This window comes from Ciona intestinalis, chromosome 1 (assembly GCF_000224145.3).
Source record: "Ciona intestinalis chromosome 1, KH, whole genome shotgun sequence".
NCBI classification, from domain to species: domain Eukaryota; kingdom Metazoa; phylum Chordata; class Ascidiacea; order Phlebobranchia; family Cionidae; genus Ciona; species Ciona intestinalis.
In genome coordinates this window covers 398,728-416,883 of record NC_020166.2, presented here as the reverse complement: position 1 = coordinate 416,883, position 18,156 = coordinate 398,728, and the positions used below count along the sequence as shown (strand labels likewise).

Here is an 18,156-nt window from a genome sequence, read left to right as displayed (position 1 = left end):
ATTTAGCCCAGAGTTGGCTCATTACCTCATACATATAGTAGGGTGGGGGAAGATGGGACACCTTTTCGTTTAGTTTTCTTTTTCCATTTGGTAGTAAACAAAGAACATTCAATGAATTATAAAACCATATCCTCACGACTTCCACAGACCGTTGTTAATTGTTTAAAACACGACCAGGCTATTTAGATATTATGTATTAAAGGTGTCCCATCTTCCCCCACCCTGCTATATTTATAAATTAATCAACATTTGATTTGTATTAGATTTGTAATTAATTGCTAATTCATGGATCGTTCGTCCCCGCAAGAAACGGGTGATGACGTCATTGTTCCTCCAAGTTTGTCCTCCGATACCGAGGATGAAACGATAAAGGATAAGGGGGGGTCCTCCGATCCTGACCCGGGAGCCATGTTGCTTGGAGATTTAGAAGATCAGAAGATCGAAGATGAAATCACCATAGATCTGGATGAAGAAGTTTTGGAGGATGGGGTCAAAGATGATCTTCAGTTAGACGTTGGTTTAAAAGAGGAAACTAAAGATGCGGGATCCAAAGAAAACGTTGAAGATATACCAGATGGTCCTAAGTTGGAAGACGATGATTTAAAATGTGAATCGGAGGTTGGGGGATCAAAAGAGGATGTTAAAGATTTGAAAAATGAAGTTGGAGTCGTTGGATTAAAAGAAGAAGTTAAATTAGATGATGATCATGCGTTGTCCCCGATATCGGAAGAACCTCATCAAGTTGTGGAGGTTGTGGACGGTGGAATAACTATAGAGGGGACGGGTGCGCAAGGTACGTTGTATTATATTAAAGCTAAGGATATAGAATAAGGGGGTTAGTGTACAAGGTATACGTGGTGTGTTATTATACCCGTTGTGTATAAAGTATGAAGTGTATATATTTATATATAGAAGCTTTGGCCAAGCTGTGCACGGTTGGTTGGTGTATATATTCAAACTAAGCATAATATAGAAATGTGCGTGGGGTGTTTTTGCGCATGGTGTAACTAAGTATGTATGAATGTATGAAGCTTTGAGTATAAACTGTGGCCAGGCGTATAGCCAATACAATAAGTCTATTAAGTTTTAGCAGCTCACGATATGAAAAGCGTCTTCAATTGTTATAATACGATTAGGTTAAAAATACGATATGGGATTTAGATGCTAACGGTATTCACCCACAGCTTACCCCACAGCACAAGAGATACTTTATAGTTAATTGCTTTTTCAGATGACGAAACGATCGACATTACGGCGAACACTCCTATTTTAACTGAGGTATAAAATATAAATAACTTTTTTTCTTTTTAAATAAGTAACAACTGTCGCTTCCCCGCCTTAAAAAGGTTAAATTATTTTTTTTATTTTAATACTAAAACGTATTTCATGTTTCACACAACCTATGACGTCATCACACTTCATACTTAATGACGTAACCGCATGACGTAATGCTGCTGTTTGTGTAGGATAAAGATTTGTTAAAGAAGATTGAAGAAATGGAAACACAACTTTCGATGTCGCGTGGTGAGATTGAATTGTTTAAACAGAAACTCAGCAATCTTGAAACAAACGAAGAATTCAAGAATTGGAAAAATCGTTCCGCCGATTCATACGTCATAGAGGAAAAGAACAAAGAGCTTTCTGAGCGAATAATCGAACAAGGGAAACTTCTAGAAGGCTCCAAACTCCAGCAAGATGTTTTAAACAATAAGATTGTCGAATTAAAAGACCAAGAACTTAAAACTGTTGAAGAAATGCGACAAAAGCAGGAAGAACTTGAACGGTTACGGAGCCAGGTTGCCGAACTGAGTACCACTGTCACACAATTATCACAAAACCTGGCGAATTCAGCTGCAAATGGTAACGGGGACTCGTTACAGCAGAAACCAGACCATGCTAGTAGTAGTACAAGCTTAAACAAGTCCGCACAAGTTTCCAAGTCTAGGTTTTGTATCGTTTTATAGCCCTTGTAATAACTTGTTATACCCAATGCATGCTGGGTAAAGCGGGACACCTTTATCACATAGTATCCAAATATCTTGATCGTGTTTTAAACAATTAACAACGATCTATGGGAGTCGTGAGGATATGGCTTTTATATTTCTTTGAATGTTCTTTGTTTACTAGCAAACGGGTTGAGAAATGTATGAAGAGGTGTCCCGTTTTCCCCACCCTACTTGTTCTTCGTGTTTATATCCGTCCGAAAGTACATAAGAGTTTATAAATGTACATAATATAAAAGTATTTACCTCTTCGAATGCGATAGCGAAGATCAAATTAGTTGAAACAACGAAGAGATGAGAATTAGCAGCAAAAGACAAGTTAAAAACATATATACAATATTTTTGTAATTAGGCCACTATAGCATGACAAGACAAAAGATTTTGCCCCAATAAATTCAAACTTTTATAAGTTAGTAGCCTAGGCGCTTAATATGGGCAGGGATTAATTGTAAAAGCTTATACAGCATACGCAGCGGATGAAAACTAGTTCAAATCTTGAGTCACCAGTGATACGTAGCACGACAGTGAGCATGGGGTGGGTCGTTGTGCTACAGTTACGCAGCAGAAATCAATTTGAAAAACAACAAATAAGGCGTATAGGTGTAAACACACTGTCTTTGTGTGTGTTGTGTATAAAAAGACACCCATGTTGCAACGATTAATTGTTCGCACCCCATTAAAGTGTCTGTAGAAAGTTTTATAACATTTCCCTTGCACCATATGGCCAGGCCTGGATCCAGATATTACGCAATTCTACTATAGCGGTTCAGTATATCTCCGCTGAACATTTGGCGCGCTTACGTAAAGCCACAATTTCGCATTCATAAAACAAAACATAATTTCTAAATGTGTTTATTAAGCCTATTATTAATTTCGACGTTTTAATATTTTATTACGTATGGTTTTATTAATAAAATTGCAGACTTTGAGTAAGATATTCAACCGCGCTTACAACGTGAGTTTAGCGAGTACCATAGGATCTTTCTTTCTGATAAAACATGTCACGTTACGGAGGGTAAGTTGTTTCTGAATCGATTTATTTAAACTAATATAATAAAATTGTTAAAATTGTTAAAGATAGGTATAAATACTAACGCTACACAGTTGGTTATGTTCTTTTTGAGGTTTTATTTTAATGCTTTTGCCGTAAACGGTTGAGATAAAAACTTGACTTAATTTTTTGCTTAGTGAGTCAGCAAAATTTAATTTCTTAGCAATTTTTTGCTGGTTGTAACTAAAATATGTGATGTTAATTAATTTAAATTACAGAAACGATTTAAGAGGCTCTAAAGGTGAAGCTCAGTACGACACCTTCAGTCAACAAAAAGATGAAAACTTGCCGCCCAAACAAGAATATAATGGCCCACCTGGAATGGACGCCGATGGCTTGATTGAGGTAAAAGCAATGTTTAAATATTAATTCTGTAAAGAATCCACAGTAATGATAAATATTAGACAATAGACTACGATATATTTTATATTTAATTGAATTTTGGAAAGCGAACAAACACAAAGTTGTTTAAATGATACATTTTTAGGAAGGAGAAACATAACAGTGGGGTATCTATTGTAGTAGGGTGGGGAGGGGATGGTATTTTTCTATTTTATTTTTTATTTTCTCGTCCTATTTGATAGTAACAAAAAAATTCAAAGAATTATAAAACCGTATCCTCACGACTCCCGTAGTCCGCTGTTTATTGTTTAAAATTGTTCAGGATATTTTGATATTATGCGCTAAAGGTGTCCTGTTTCCCCTTACTATATAATGAAACCTGGTAAATTATGCCCGCAATATATAAGAGGTTATGATATAACATATTTGGCAGGTTCTTCACTAGCACCCAGTTAAAAATGTCTAAATTGAGGTAAAACATTGTTTTACTCCATTTTTAAATCCTTTATTACATCACAGACCAACTATGACAAAATAGTTGAATCGTTTGATGACATGTGCCTCAAAGAAGAACTCTTGAGAGGTATCTATGCCTATGGGTTTGAAAAACCTTCAGCAATTCAACAAAGAGCCATCCAGCCTTGCATTGAAGGTAACTTGAGTTTTGGGTTTTATTAAGATCCGGTACTATTGGCAAATTCTTGTGCTTCATTATGTAAGCTAACTGTATTGAAGGAAACTTATCAAGTTTTAGCTTCAAAATTTAAACAGGTAAATAGAAATAGGAGTAACTGCGATTGTACTTTTCAAAATTGTTTGAAACTTAAATAGGATCTGGTGCCACTGGCTAATCCACATAATACATTGTCCACAGATTCCTAAATTGCCTTTTCTAGGATAAATTACAAATGTAGAAGTATTTTTATTTTGACTGTATTTGTTCCCTTCAAAAAGCACCATTGTATAATTATAACTGCATACAATGGATCGTCATAGGGAACTTACATTATACAAGTACATTGTGGGTGAGGTGTGGGCATGTGCCCATTATCTCAAGATGTACTGGGACATTGCTTAACATATAAGTAATATAAATCATAATTTCTCAACCTGTATGCTGATATAAACTGTTGTGCCGTAAACGTTCTCCAATAAAACTTATTTATGTAAAAATTTTAGCATATGTTGTATTTAATTGTAGAACAGGAAATATATTTTTGTCTGGCGCAAACATATTCAAAAGGCCTAAGTGTACCTTGCCCAATACCTTTACAAACCCTGCTAGTATAACAGCCCATATGAACCCTGCTTTGAATCCATCCAGGCAAAGACGTGATCGCTCAAGCCCAATCTGGGACCGGCAAAACGGCAACATTTGCCATTTCAGTTTTACAAAAGATCGACGCTTCATTAAAACAAACGCAAGCGCTCGTGATCGCCCCAACCCGAGAGTTGGCCCAGCAGGTTAGTTTGCATGTAATGTATCTACTTCTATCATGGTGGCTTGCTTCATATTAACCAAAACGAATTTCAATACAAGGTGCTATATATAAAATATCAGTGGTTCTCTGACTTTTATCCCTGCAAAGCATGTTTAAAAAGTTTGCTGGGCGTGGTCGCAACAACAAAATATGATAACCAAGTATATTACCAAACTTGTATTTATTAAGTATTATATGTGAGGACTAACTTGCTTATAATATGCATACAGTAATGGGTGAACAAGTGAAATTGCCACCAACATCTCTCAATGGTTATATTCTGGATAGAAGATTCTGCTTAATATAAATAAATGTGTGACATAATTTTTCATGTCATGAATTCCAAAGTCCTTACCTTTCCCATATAGCCGCATAGAATAAAGAATATACCCTTTAAAAAACAGCAGACCAGCGCGTCAACTGTTTACAGTTTGAGAATCACTGATAAATGTATATATTTTAACCATCAAAAATGTATGGTGATTTTAACCAAGGCTGATTGGTGATACTAAAACAAAGTAAACACCGGCCTTTTGGTAAATATGAAGCGTCCACCATGTAGATCACATTAAATATGAAATGCAAGTGATCGATCAAAATCCAACTCCGAATATTATGAGGAGAACGAGCTATCTGATGTGTTATAACATAAGTTCTTAACTATGAGACACGAGCATGACATCAAGGATGGGGGTACAAACCCTTTGTAAATCTGTGATCTCTGTTTAAAGGGCAGTTAGCCCCTGGCTAAAACAGCATGTACAGTTTGTAATCTGTTCAAATTCCCCTCCCTCTTAGCCCCTTTTAAAATCTGTTGTTTTCTGTTTTTTTGGTAAAAATAAAAAAGGGGGTGGCACCTATAATGGTCAAAATCCCACTTTGTCCCACTTCTGTTGCATCTAACCCAACTTTCAGTTGTATTGTTGCATGTAGTTTCGCATTAGGGTGGAACCTTAACACTGTCACGCCTGGTGTCTTAAGGTGACTGTACACAGTATCCGGCGTGCGAATTCGCTTGCGAAGTGGTATGCAAACCCATTACCAAGTTCCGCATGCGGCAGCGAAATCCGGACAAAACGGACGAATTACGGATACTGTGTACAGCCACCTTTAAAGTTAAAGAACTTCTGTGTTATACCATACAAAGTATGTAATGAGTATATATTCCTATATTAACGCATTGCCCATCCTAGATCCAAAAAGTGGTGATGGCACTCGGTGACTACGAGTCCATACATTGCCACGCATGTATTGGAGGCACCAGTGTAAGGACAGAGATCCAAGTTTTTCAAACCAACCCCCCACAAATAGTGGTTGGCACTCCAGGTCGTGTGTTTGACATGATCAACAGGAAGTATCTGGACACATCCAAAGTCAAGATGTTCGTCCTTGATGAAGCCGATGAAATGTTGTCTAGAGGGTTCAAGGACCAGATTTATGAAATCTTTAGGTAAATAATCATAATAATTCACACATCCAAATCATAGTAATTCACACATCCCAAAAAGAAAATCAGGGTGGCTTTCAGGCCATTACCTTCAATAGGTGCGTTATCACCAAATAACTTCCTACTATGTGTGCCAAGTTTATTCACGTGGTTTGTCATAATTGATTTCAAGCATATCCATGTTAGGCTCTGTTTTAAACTTATTAAACACACATACTTATTAAAGCAGTGGCAACTACAGCGTCAACTCACATGACCACCTTATATAAGATATGAATATAAAAGTTTGACACCCATTAATAAAAGACCTTGCCCACAGAACTATGCCTGCTACCATTCAAGTGATCTTGTTATCGGCTACCATGCCCACTGACGTGTTGGACGTAACGACGTGCTTCATGCCCGACCCCATTCGTATCCTTGTAAAGAAAGAGGAACTTACACTGGAAGGTATCCAACAGTTCTATGTATTTGTGGAGAAAGAAGAATGGAAGTTGGACACCCTGTGTGATCTATATGAGACACTTACTATTACCCAAGCTGTCATATTCTCAAATACAAGGAGAAAAGTTGATTGGTTGACTGAGGAGCTCCAACGAAGAGATTTCACCGTCTCTGCTTTGGTAAGTTACCACAATGAGCATTGATATGCAGTTCGTATTTGTATGCTGGCCTCAGTATACACTGGATTACATTCAATGCTTCTCGAACTTTTAATTGAACACTGCATACTTGGAACTACTAGATCTGTTTGTGACACTCATATATTTTACACAACATATCCCTAAACTTTTTTCATGTATTATTGGTAATTAGTAAAAGTTTTTTTAGCAATAAATATAAACCCTCGCAGAAATATTAATACTGCGGGTAACGACATACGTTATAACTGTTTGTGGGTGATTGTTTTCTGTATGGCTGACAATTTAAACAACCCATTAGTGACCACTGGGTTGCCAATAAAACAACCAAACCAGCTAACCATAATAACAACCAGCTAACCATAATAACCCCTTCCCCTTAGCATGGAGACATGGACCAAGGTGATCGTGAGGTCATCATGCGCGAGTTCCGATCCGGGTCGTCTCGTGTCCTTATTACAACAGATCTACTTGCACGTGGTATCGATGTGCAACAAGTGTCGCTTGTTATTAATTATGATCTGCCATCAAATAGAGAGAATTATATTCATAGGTGTGTAGTTGTTTGTATGTTTTTTACAGCCATGCTTTTTAAGGTTATTTTGCCATTTATATAGTAGGATGGAGTAAGATGGGAAACCTTTAGCACATGGTATCTTAATATCCTGATTGTGTTTTACACAGTAAACAACGCTCTATGGGAGTCATTAAGATACGGTTTTGGAGTTCTTTGTATGTTCTTTGTTTACTACCAAAGGGGACAGAAAATAGAATGATAAGCTGTCCCATCTTTCCACGACCTACTATACATTTTTTCATCAAACTGTGGATTTATAATATTTATAAGTGTGTTAACAATGTCTTGCTTTTGATTTAGACAGATTTTGGCCTATGTTTGTAAACTGTATCAATATGTTGAATTCAACAACCATACCATTTAATGTTACTCTGCCCTATATATATATATATGCATAGTTTTATAGACACATACTTAAAGATTGTATTTTTACTGCTAATTCCATTTTCATATTGATTATAGTGAAAGTATAATTTATAAGCATATTTGTTCCCTTCAAAAAGCACCATTGTATAATTATAACTGCATACAATGGATCGTCATAGGGAACTTACATTATACAAGTACATTGTGGGTGAGGTGTGGGCATGTGCCCATTATCTCAAGATGTACTGGGACATTGCCTAATATATGAATATTATTAATGCAAAAACTGCATTGCTAGATCATAAATAACCAACCAATAACCCATCTAGTCATTAGAGCTTTAAGAATCCCTTTATATTTGTCATGTATAATTCACACAGCAGTACTTACATTGTGTAACTACCAGTGTAGCTACTTGTGGTTTATCTCCTACCACCATTCACCAATATGCATTTTAGGAAAGCTTTGATAGATTTTACTTCCTCACAAACCAGTGATTCCCTGAATTAGAAGTATGTGTCTTTGTATGAACTGTAGGCATATGGCTTCCAGTACTACTTGTATGACAGATATGCATGTCAAACAATTTTCTCTTCTTATATATAAGTTAATAGCTCTTAAAACATAGAAATGCTTACAATTAACTTTTTTAGGTCCTAAATCACTTATGTTTTTTTTTACCAAAATATCCATTTATTTGTATATTACATTGTGCCTGGTAGCAACAATAGCTGAATACCATTAATAACGTTATTACTAACCACTTCTATTTAACCCAGGATTGGACGTGGTGGTCGATTTGGTAGGAAAGGGGTCGCCATCAACTTTGTAACTGACGATGACAAACGAACACTCAAAGATATTGAAAAGTTTTACAATACTAAGATTGAGGAGATGCCAATGAATGTGGCTGATCTATTCTAGTTTAAAGTAAGTGCTGTTGTATTCTATATTGGTCAGGTTCCATGTGACTTCAAGTTATAGGTTGGCCATTGGGGCTGAGGTGCCAAACCTTGGATAAAAATTCTGCACTGCGTTAATCAGTAAACATTACAACCAAAGTTAGGTTTTTTACAGAAATGTGTCCAACTATCCCTGCCTTCCATATGTTTAAAAGTTTGGGGCCTATGATATAAACACCGCTTTAAGAACCCTGATTATTTATGTGTTAAATTACATTTATGCTATATGAAACTTAGCCAAACCTGGGGTGGCAAGGTGACGAATCTTGCGTTAATATTATACGTGTCCAACCATCCCTGGTTAGCCTGCATTTAAAAGTTTGACTCCAATATTATATACCTGTTAACTTACACCACATTTTTTACAGGTGGACCGAGTTGACAACAGTTTGCCTCGTACTGTTGTTGTTGTTGTTAAACCTTAACGCATCTAAATAATAAGCGAATCTATACGTGCTGAACATATCTAGCTATCTATACATAAAGCAGCACTTTGTAAATCTATCTGTCTACCAACGCCCAACTGTATTGCTTCTTATCGGAATATTTTTTCCTTTTGGAATCTTTGTTATGTAAAAATAGCGATCTATTAAAACAAATTGAAACCTCTGTCCTTGGGGCAGTTGGTGGCCCGCCCACCCTAACCAATCGCTTTGCGTTTATTTAAAATGCCTGTTATACTTTGTATTGTGTATTGCGTGTTTAGATTCTTATTTCCCAGCAGTTCAGTGAAAATGTCCATTCATTTCCACCAATATTTTGCTCCCAGCCAAGTAACTAGTAAACTTTTCATGCGTGTTTTATTTTACTGGAATGATATCTTATGGAGAGAAGTGACGTCATTGATTATTCGTAAATGGCGTTCTTGTCTGCACGCGCTCACAATATCTTTTAATTCATCTTCTCATGTTCAAATCATACCTTGATGTTGGATTGTTTTGTTATTAGGGAATTCTCTGGTAAAATGTGGGTAATAATAAACATGTTACGTTATATTTGCTCTGTTTGATTTCTGTTTCTACAATTTTTTGCATAACTCTTCTGGCACAAAATTCTGTAGTTTTCAACCATTTTTTTTGTACCAAAAGTAAGTTAAAAATTGTCCCGTTATTTTCTACCCTACAGTTGATTCCTCAGCACAAAAGGTAAGTAAACATGTGATGTAATTGTTTATGATGTCACTAAACTTATTGTTACAGGTGAAGTACGCATCGTCATGAATTCTTTTGGGAGTTATTCGCTTTTAATTGGTAAGTCACTACTTGCATTTTGTGTCCTTTATTGTTATTTAACTTGGTGCTAATTATTTTTATAATTTATAAGCATATTTGTTCCCTTTAAAAAGCACCATTGTATAATTATAACTGCATACAATGGATCGTCATAGGGAACTTACATTATACAAGTACATTGTGGGTGAGGTGTGGGCATGTGCCCATTATCTCAAGATGTACTGGGACATTGCTTTAATCAGAATATTAACCTTTAGTTCAAACCCATGTACTAATGGTACATCGCTCAAAATGTTGTGTCTGCATCAAGTTTAGGTGTTTGGCAATTAAAATATTAATTACCAATTGTATATAAAGCTTAAACCACTAAAATGTTTTAAAATTGTTAACCATTCAACTACTATTATCAAGTCATTTAACTTGTATGATTGTTAGCCTATATAATTACTTTTTGGACAACAATCCCCTATACTTACACAAAATAAGAATCTAATAGCAAAATTCTTACATTACAGAACCAGCTAAGAGCCAACTCCTGCAATAGTTAGGTAAGCATAATGTTATACATTGATAAATGCCCCATACACATATTTGCATATGATGCCATTACAATCCAACTCTGAAAATATCATGTTGTTTTCAAATGAACCTCTGATGCAAATATAACAGCAGATGCTACTAATGGTAACTTGGATATCTTGCAACTTAATCATGTGGTTTTACTTACAGGGGATGCTGTATATTGGGCACAATATATAAATGCCGTATTGGTGCAGTGACATTGCTCAATGGTTGGGCACCTGCATCCTAACCAAAGGAGACCGGGTTCAATGCCCTACTGTGGTACCATTGTTGGCCTATCTCCAACAGTTATAGCTCCAACCCAGTGATCTATTAATGGGTCATAGCACCCTAGGTGTTGGGTGATGGCTGGCTCTGCCCTAAATCCCAGGTCCCATGGTGTGCACATTTTTGCTTATATGACGTTATCTGTGTTTCACTTCGTATTTTCATAATAAACTGTGTACCCACGTATTTGTTCCATGCATGTCGTTTATTGAGAGCGATTTTATTACAAGTTCTCGCCGATCGAAAGAGAAAAATGATAAATAAATATGGTAAGATTAAATTGGTTGCATAAATACGCTACGCTAGTGTTGGTATAAACAGAGTATAGATGATTGCTTAGTAGATTCGTTTTCCCACGTGTTGTTGGGTTCGCTCAAAGCTTTACATTTGAATGTAACCTTCAGTTATCACTAATAGGTTGCCAGCCATTTTTATGGCCTTACACTAGATACCCAACTAGGGGTGTATGGTTCGGCACTCGGGTTAAAGTAGGATGGGGGGAAACGGGACACCTTTAGCACATAAAATTCCAATATCCCGCTGATCGTGTTTTAAACAATTAACAGCAGTCTATAGGATTTGTTGGGATACGGTTTTATAATTCTTAGGTGCTATTTGTTTACTACTAAATAGAAAGATAAAATAAAATGAAAGGTGTCCCATCTTCCCCCACCCTACTATAACTCCTCCAGTTACCGCTGTGCCAAGGCATTATACATTATACGCGTACAGTCTTACGCTGGTAGCTCGGTAAGCCGTCTTACTACGTCATCACCGCCCATATGAATGACGTCATAATTTTAAGGTAAGTATTTTTACATTGCTTCACTCAGTGCAAATATTGACCGAGAAGTTAGTGCCGTTTGTCGCGCTAATCAAACAATACCTCGTGTTGGATGATGTGTAAGCTATGTGTAGTCAAGATTCATTTATAAGAAATATATGAACCAGTGGTTTTCGACCTATGGTAGGCATACCACTTGTAGTAAGGTCTTCAAGGTGGTACTTCTTTAAAATTCTATTTAGGTTTACTAAAATCAAACCAGTCAACCGTAAATGAAATAAAAGTTTAGATTTTGTGGCCTGCACTGAGTTTTTTATATGTAAGAACACGACATAGTACAGAAGTAGTAACAGATTTAGAACCACGTTGAATTAGTTGGTATTTTTGTAATAATTGGTATTAACGAGTTAATTTATATTCCAGCGTCTGTGTTTGACAATCATAACTCAATTTGTTTGTCCCTGGTACCGGAACATGGCGTTCGTTTCTCGGTTACCGACGTTTGTGATGTAATAAAGACTCTACCACACGTAACAAAGGGATTCTAGATTGAACAAGTAATTGTGACCGCATTGTTAATTTGTTCCATAATGGCTTTGAATACAATTAGAGGATTTGACGCTTCGGCGTTCCAGAAGTTCAGGTAAGATGTTGTTGTCGTGGAATAAACCTATTATGTAACTTATGTTAGTATGTGCTGTTTAGATGTGTAACTTGAACAAAAAGCAATTACCTACAAAGTTACATACGTGGTAACTTGTAAGCGGACACGAGGTGTATGAAACAGAACACTTGTGTTATATAACGACTGTCGTTTTCCATCCTCCAAGAATAAATTAAAACAACGAAGAGACAGACAAAGCGCAAAACAGTAGACCCAAAGGTTAAACCCTAACTTTTATGAGACCTTTTCTTTCACATAAATTTCATTCATTCATTTATAAAAAGGTTTATTTATATTTTTCAGAATATTATTCGCTCTTTGCATCTTAGCGGATGCGGTATGGTACATCGCGTCGTTCGAAGTGAGGGCCGCTTATTTCAAGCAATCAGGGCTTCCAGTCAACATGATATACCTTGTGGCCGTTGTTTACGCTTTCTTCGGAATCAGGTAACGAACTAAGTCCAATTGGTTATTACAGACCTTGTATATTACTGTGGGGTAAGACGGAATACCTTTAAAAAATAATATCCTGATCGTGTTTCAAACTATTAACAATATATGAGAGTCGAGGGGATACAGTCATATAGTTCTGTAAATGTTTTTTGTTTACCACCGAATATGAGACGAAACAAGTAAATGAACATGACCCGTCTTATCCGAACCTACTATACCATTCTTATCTCTTTAATTGTTTTTTTAGAATCTTGTTCAACTACAGCTTGGAGCTGACGTGCCTTGGTATGATTGGTATTTTCTCTGTTCTTACATTTCTTATTCATCATGACGTCAGACACGGTGGGATAGGTAAGTGACGTCATACGTGACGTAATATTTCGATAACAAACTGACAGCGCAAAGGTATAATTTATTTATTAACGCTACGGTTTGGTATAAAAAAGTAATGTACTTAGTAACTCGTAAGCAGGCACGAGGTGTATGAAACAGAGCACCTGTGTAATAACGACTGTCGTTGCCCCGCCATGCGAAAATAAACAAGTTACATGGGTGGTAACTCATAAGCAGGCACGAGGTGTATGAAACAGAACACCCGTGTTATAACGACTGTGGTTGCCCAGCCATGCGAGGATAAATAAGCTACATACGTGGTAACTGGTAAGTGGGCACGAGGTGTGACATATTCTCCCACTTTAGGTGCTTACCCAAGGCACATCCACGGCGAGATGAACTTCCTACAAGCCTTGCATTACATGGGGTTGATAGGCGGGCTGTTAGTCTTGTTCGGATCGGTGGATATGAAGGAAAGAGGGAAGATTATGCATGGGTCAAAATCTTATGCGATCGTCTTGGGCAGAGTGGGTAATATTGTATAATGAATGTAACTTATTTATCCTCGCGTAGCGGGACAACGACAGTTATAACACGGGTGTTCTGTTTTATATACCTCGTTCCCGCTGCTTAGGGGTTACCACAAATGTTTTAGAGATGACGTACACATGACGACGTAGGTATAGTGATGTAGACATACATTCATGTAAAAATGGTTTCAAATTATAACGACTATAATATTACAAATGTTTTATTTCGTAATAATATATAAACCCGTTCGAATCATTGTACTTTGCAGGCGATCACGGCAATCCAGTTCATCATGCATACTTTCTACTTTAAAATATTTCAATACAAATTACGTACGAAGCAGATCACTCTAATGGATGGAAGCCCCACGTTCCATATCTTCGTGGTGGGAGCCGCGCATATATTAGCTTCATACTATGCATGGTTATCAGATATACCCAAGCAACGTCGCATCGCTTCTCTTGTGCTTATGTTTATAACAGCGGCTGTGGCAGTAACTGAGAACTCATCTCTCGCTACATCCCTTGGCGTGTATCATATGCAGTTGGAAGGTCGTATTCACCACTTTATTATCCAGGTCGGGATTTGCACGACATGTCTGTTGTTGTATGCAACTGCTGGTATGACGAGCAGACCATATGTAAAGGAAGAATAAAATAAACGAAAACAATTTTGTGCTCGCTCTCTTGTTGCCTGCGTCATAATCAAAGTATGTTTAAAGTACAGTTGACCAATTTAGCAAATTGTTTTGTAATGTGTACCCTATTGCCTATTCCGCATGTAAGTGCTCTTAAACTACATTATTCCCACTTTGTAAATATTATTATTGTTTTTGTCTAATCTATAAAAGACTAAAGTTGTTATCTTTAATATTTTTTTAGAAAATTATTTTATAAGGTTTTATTTAGCGTAACTATTCACTGGAACTACTTTGGGTATGTTTTTTCTCTGAAAATGATTTTTGTTGTTTTTGTTGTTTGATGAAAGGTTATAATTATGTTTACGGTAATGGAAGTTCTTAAATAAGTTTATTTTCCATTTCAGTATTAACTAAGTCATGTTTGAACTTATTAGAAACCAAATCGGCTGAAATAAATGATCACAAAGAAATAGTTTTCACGATTTGTGCCCGTTGTAAAATTTTGGGGACCGCAGTATCTTAATATTTTAAATATGATGAATTTCTTCGGCACCGAACTGGAGTCTTGTAGTGAGTCAACTGCGGCCGCTGCTTGCGCTGCTGCTGGTGGAAAGTCGGGCACGGGGCGCATGCAAAGTAATGCTCAACAATTCAGGAACGACGTTCACACCAAGGATGCATTCGCTTCAATGAATGCCCTAAGAAAGTAAATCCTTGTTGTTCAGACTGCAGAGTATGGCAGGTGCACGTGCGATTTTTTACAGACTTTTGGTGATGCTCGCCACAATTTGTCCCACGCACGCCAATTAATTAAACAAAGAAAAAAATACGTATTAAATTAAGTAAGATTTCCTAACGTGGCTTGAAAATGTACATGCTTTGCACGCAGATTTGTAATGATAGCACGCGCGCAAGCAAAAAATAACCGTCTTGCACGCGCGAGATCTCGTTAGGAACTGCCATACTCTGCAGACTGGCTTTTTGTTATTAGTGCTGGCGAGGAATCGTCCCATTACGTTATCTTCTGAACACTAATCCTTAACTACTGGTAACCAATCACCCCCAGTTATATACGTGGTAACTCAACAAAACTCGCAAGCTGGCACGAGGTGTATGAAACAAAACATTCATGTGGCCATGTTATAACGACTGTGGATGCCCCCATGAGCGGATAAATAAGTTGTATTAATTCATTCATACGTAATCTGTAATGATATTGCTTTTGGCACATTGGAAAAGTTTGCTAAACTTGCGGCGCAAAGGCGATATAGGAACTTAACGAGGTGTTTTAATAAAGTTTTGTTACTGATGCAACAAAACTGCTTTGCGTCAATGTGTCACCTTTAATGCTATTATTTACCAATCAAGGTTTTTTAAATTGTTTCTTCTTACAGTCTTGTATGTGCCGGCAGGAGGCACAAAACTATCTTGTACGTTTTTGTTTTTTTTTTAAATGTTGTTGGTCTGATTAAAAACAAACATTCAACTTTTTGTAAAATCTTGGTTTTAAAATTGAGAGTTTTAAAAATGTAATTGTGGTAAAAACATTATTCGTTCATAAAACTTTGATTGTTGATCATCAATTGTTAATGACACTAACATATTGTGTTAACAAGGAGCATGCCACAAGATCAATACTGCAGATTAATCCACCATCTTTAAAACAAAGGCTTCACAACCTATGTCTTATTTATGCCAAGCAGCTCCCTTTACCCAGCAAATATTCCACAGTGCCTGACAATGGAAAACTTTACGAACCGTTGATCTATACCAAGTTGAAAAACTGTAAATTATAATTTTGGCGATTCTTTGTGACTATACTTTAAAAATCCAACCAAACAACAAAAACAACTTCAAACTTCTTAAAATCAAACCTAATGCATTGTTACATCATATTACAGGAGCAATGTGTTATGTGATGTCATACTTGTAGCTGGTGACCTGGAAATACCCGTGCATAGATTGGTGATGGCATCGGGGTCGCCTTACTTCATGGCTATGTTTAATGGTGGGTTGTTTATGAAGTAATTGTTTCATTGATAATAATCACGCTAATGGGTAGTCTAAATTGTCAGCCATATAGAAAAACAACCACCAATAAAGTTGCAAAACTTCTGTGCTAACTTGTAAGCAGGCAAGAGGTGTATGAAACAGAACACCTGTGTTATAACAACTGTCGTTGCCCTGGCACTTAAGTTAAGTATAAATAAGTTACATATGTGGTAACTCATAAGCCGGTACGAGGTGTATGAAACAGAACACCCGTGGTATAACGACTGTCGTTGCCCCACCATGCGAGGATAAATAAAATACATACGTGGTAACTTGTAAGCAGGCACGAGGTGTATGAAACGGAAAATCTGTGTAATAACGACTGTCATTTCCCCGTCACTCAAAAAATATGTTACATTTATTTATTCATTGACGACCCAGTGCATAATATAGATTTGTTTAATGGTTTTGTTTGGGAGATTTTTAGAGACTAATCAGACTATGATATGTGTTGTAATATACTTATGTTTTAGAGATGATCTCCTTGGTTTGTCATTCATATTTTTAATGGATTTTAAGAAGAATTTAGATTAATTGTCTTTTAAAACACCTTAAATGTCATTCTAAATTTTTATGGTTAATAAAAGTTAAAGAGAGCTTTTCCTGTTAATAGCAATAATATATGCCAGCTTTATTAAAGCACTATAGGCGTGACTGGATGTAAAACTTAACGACACAATTTCTGTTGATTAAAAATATTTTATCCAATAATATAAATAATGAATGTACTGCAAAACATACATGTTATATATAGTAAGTAAGAGCCAAGGTTTATGACTTTTTCAATGTTGTCTAGCAACATATTATGGGGTAATATTGTAAAGGTTATGAGCACACGTTGTAAACCAATTAGAAAGCTATTTATGTGTCTAGTTGTAAACAAAGTTCTCTCTGTTTACTCTGCCCTATACACACACTGCATTGGCTTTTAATCTGACTGAGGGCATGGGAGTGGCAACCATGGATAAGTCACTCAAGTTGAGAATAAAAATGACCAAACCAACCATAAGTCATGCCTGCTTATCCACACACTGCAATAGCTTCAGCAACTCGACTGTGGGCATGGGAGTGGCAACCATGAATAAGTCACTCAAGTTCCCACCCATAGGGATATAAATGACCAAAACAACCAAAAGCCATGTCTGCTTATCCACACACTGCAATAGTTTCAGCAGCTTGACTGTGGGCATGGGAGTGACATTGGTTACAATACAAGTCAAATATAGATGTAAATATAATCCTTATACAAATGTCAGTTAAAGAGTCTGGACCACGCTCATACAAGTTGGTTTTAAATGAAAATTTACACTTAATAAATACTATCTGTGGTAATTTTTTGTGAAAAAAATATTTAGTTTGGCCAAAAAAACGTTTTAAAAAGTGCCAAAAAATTCGCCTATTGTTGCGTCACTCGCGGGCACTATGACGTAAATTACGTCACGATCTTTTCTAATCGATCAGCTGATTTAGGCTTTGCTGTTTGCAGCAAAACAGTGTACCGTCGACATAGCACTTTCTGTTACTTTTAAATTAAGAAATAAGCGTGGGTAATGCCGTGGCCTGATTTTAGTTTAAAATTAATATTTTTAAAAATTGTTTGTAAGTGTATTACAGTATTACACTATTTAAATTTGTCAGTTAACAATAATGTAAAAGTGTCAGTGTGTGATGTATAGTCAGGTAGAAGTATTTCATCTAATTAAGTGACATAAGTGAAGATCCTAGTCCACTAGCAATAGGTATTGAGC

General features: G+C 36.5%; 4 protein-coding genes and 1 long non-coding RNA gene across 6 annotated transcripts in view; all 5 read left to right on the top strand.

The window, feature by feature from the left end:
* The first annotated feature begins 214 nt into the window (after positions 1–214).
* Positions 215–2,244, top strand: LOC100175279 (digestive organ expansion factor homolog). Of its 2 annotated transcripts, none has more exons than XM_026838031.1 (3): positions 215–760; positions 1,232–1,278; positions 1,467–2,244. In XM_026838031.1, the coding sequence occupies exons 1-3, from the start codon at positions 286–288 to the stop codon at positions 1,962–1,964; spliced, it is 1,020 nt and encodes a 339-aa protein (XP_026693832.1). In that variant the 5' UTR covers positions 215–285; the 3' UTR covers positions 1,965–2,244. The 2 variants fall into 2 exon arrangements, with proteins under 2 accessions (XP_026693832.1, XP_002129570.1); XM_002129534.4 differs by having other exon boundaries at positions 218–793.
* Positions 2,245–2,779: 535 nt separating this feature from the next.
* On the top strand, positions 2,780–9,865 carry LOC100177596 (eukaryotic initiation factor 4A-I). The gene is made up of 9 exons (XM_002129403.5): positions 2,780–3,018; positions 3,273–3,399; positions 3,916–4,048; positions 4,721–4,860; positions 6,071–6,327; positions 6,644–6,947; positions 7,349–7,518; positions 8,688–8,838; positions 9,239–9,865. The coding sequence occupies exons 1-8, from the start codon at positions 3,002–3,004 to the stop codon at positions 8,830–8,832; spliced, it is 1,293 nt and encodes a 430-aa protein (XP_002129439.1). The 5' UTR covers positions 2,780–3,001; the 3' UTR covers positions 8,833–8,838; positions 9,239–9,865.
* Positions 9,866–10,126: 261 nt separating this feature from the next.
* LOC108949347 lies at positions 10,127–11,137 on the top strand. Its single transcript, XR_001974689.2, has 2 exons — positions 10,127–10,650; positions 10,832–11,137. It is a non-coding gene; the product is annotated as an uncharacterized LOC108949347 (long non-coding RNA).
* A 998-nt stretch (positions 11,138–12,135) lies between these two features.
* On the top strand, positions 12,136–14,450 carry LOC113474972. The gene is made up of 5 exons (XM_026838155.1): positions 12,136–12,378; positions 12,703–12,846; positions 13,100–13,203; positions 13,552–13,712; positions 13,985–14,450. The coding sequence occupies exons 1-5, from the start codon at positions 12,326–12,328 to the stop codon at positions 14,369–14,371; spliced, it is 849 nt and encodes a 282-aa protein (XP_026693956.1). The 5' UTR covers positions 12,136–12,325; the 3' UTR covers positions 14,372–14,450.
* Positions 14,451–14,770: 320 nt separating this feature from the next.
* LOC100183127 (kelch-like protein 3) overlaps positions 14,771–18,156 on the top strand; it is a gene marked incomplete at its 3' end in the record, with an annotated part of 6,746 nt that continues 3,360 nt past the window's right edge. The window contains 2 exon segments of the mRNA XM_009863824.2: positions 14,771–15,062; positions 16,258–16,364. Of these exon segments, the coding sequence (XP_009862126.1) occupies positions 14,890–15,062; positions 16,258–16,364 (280 nt within the window).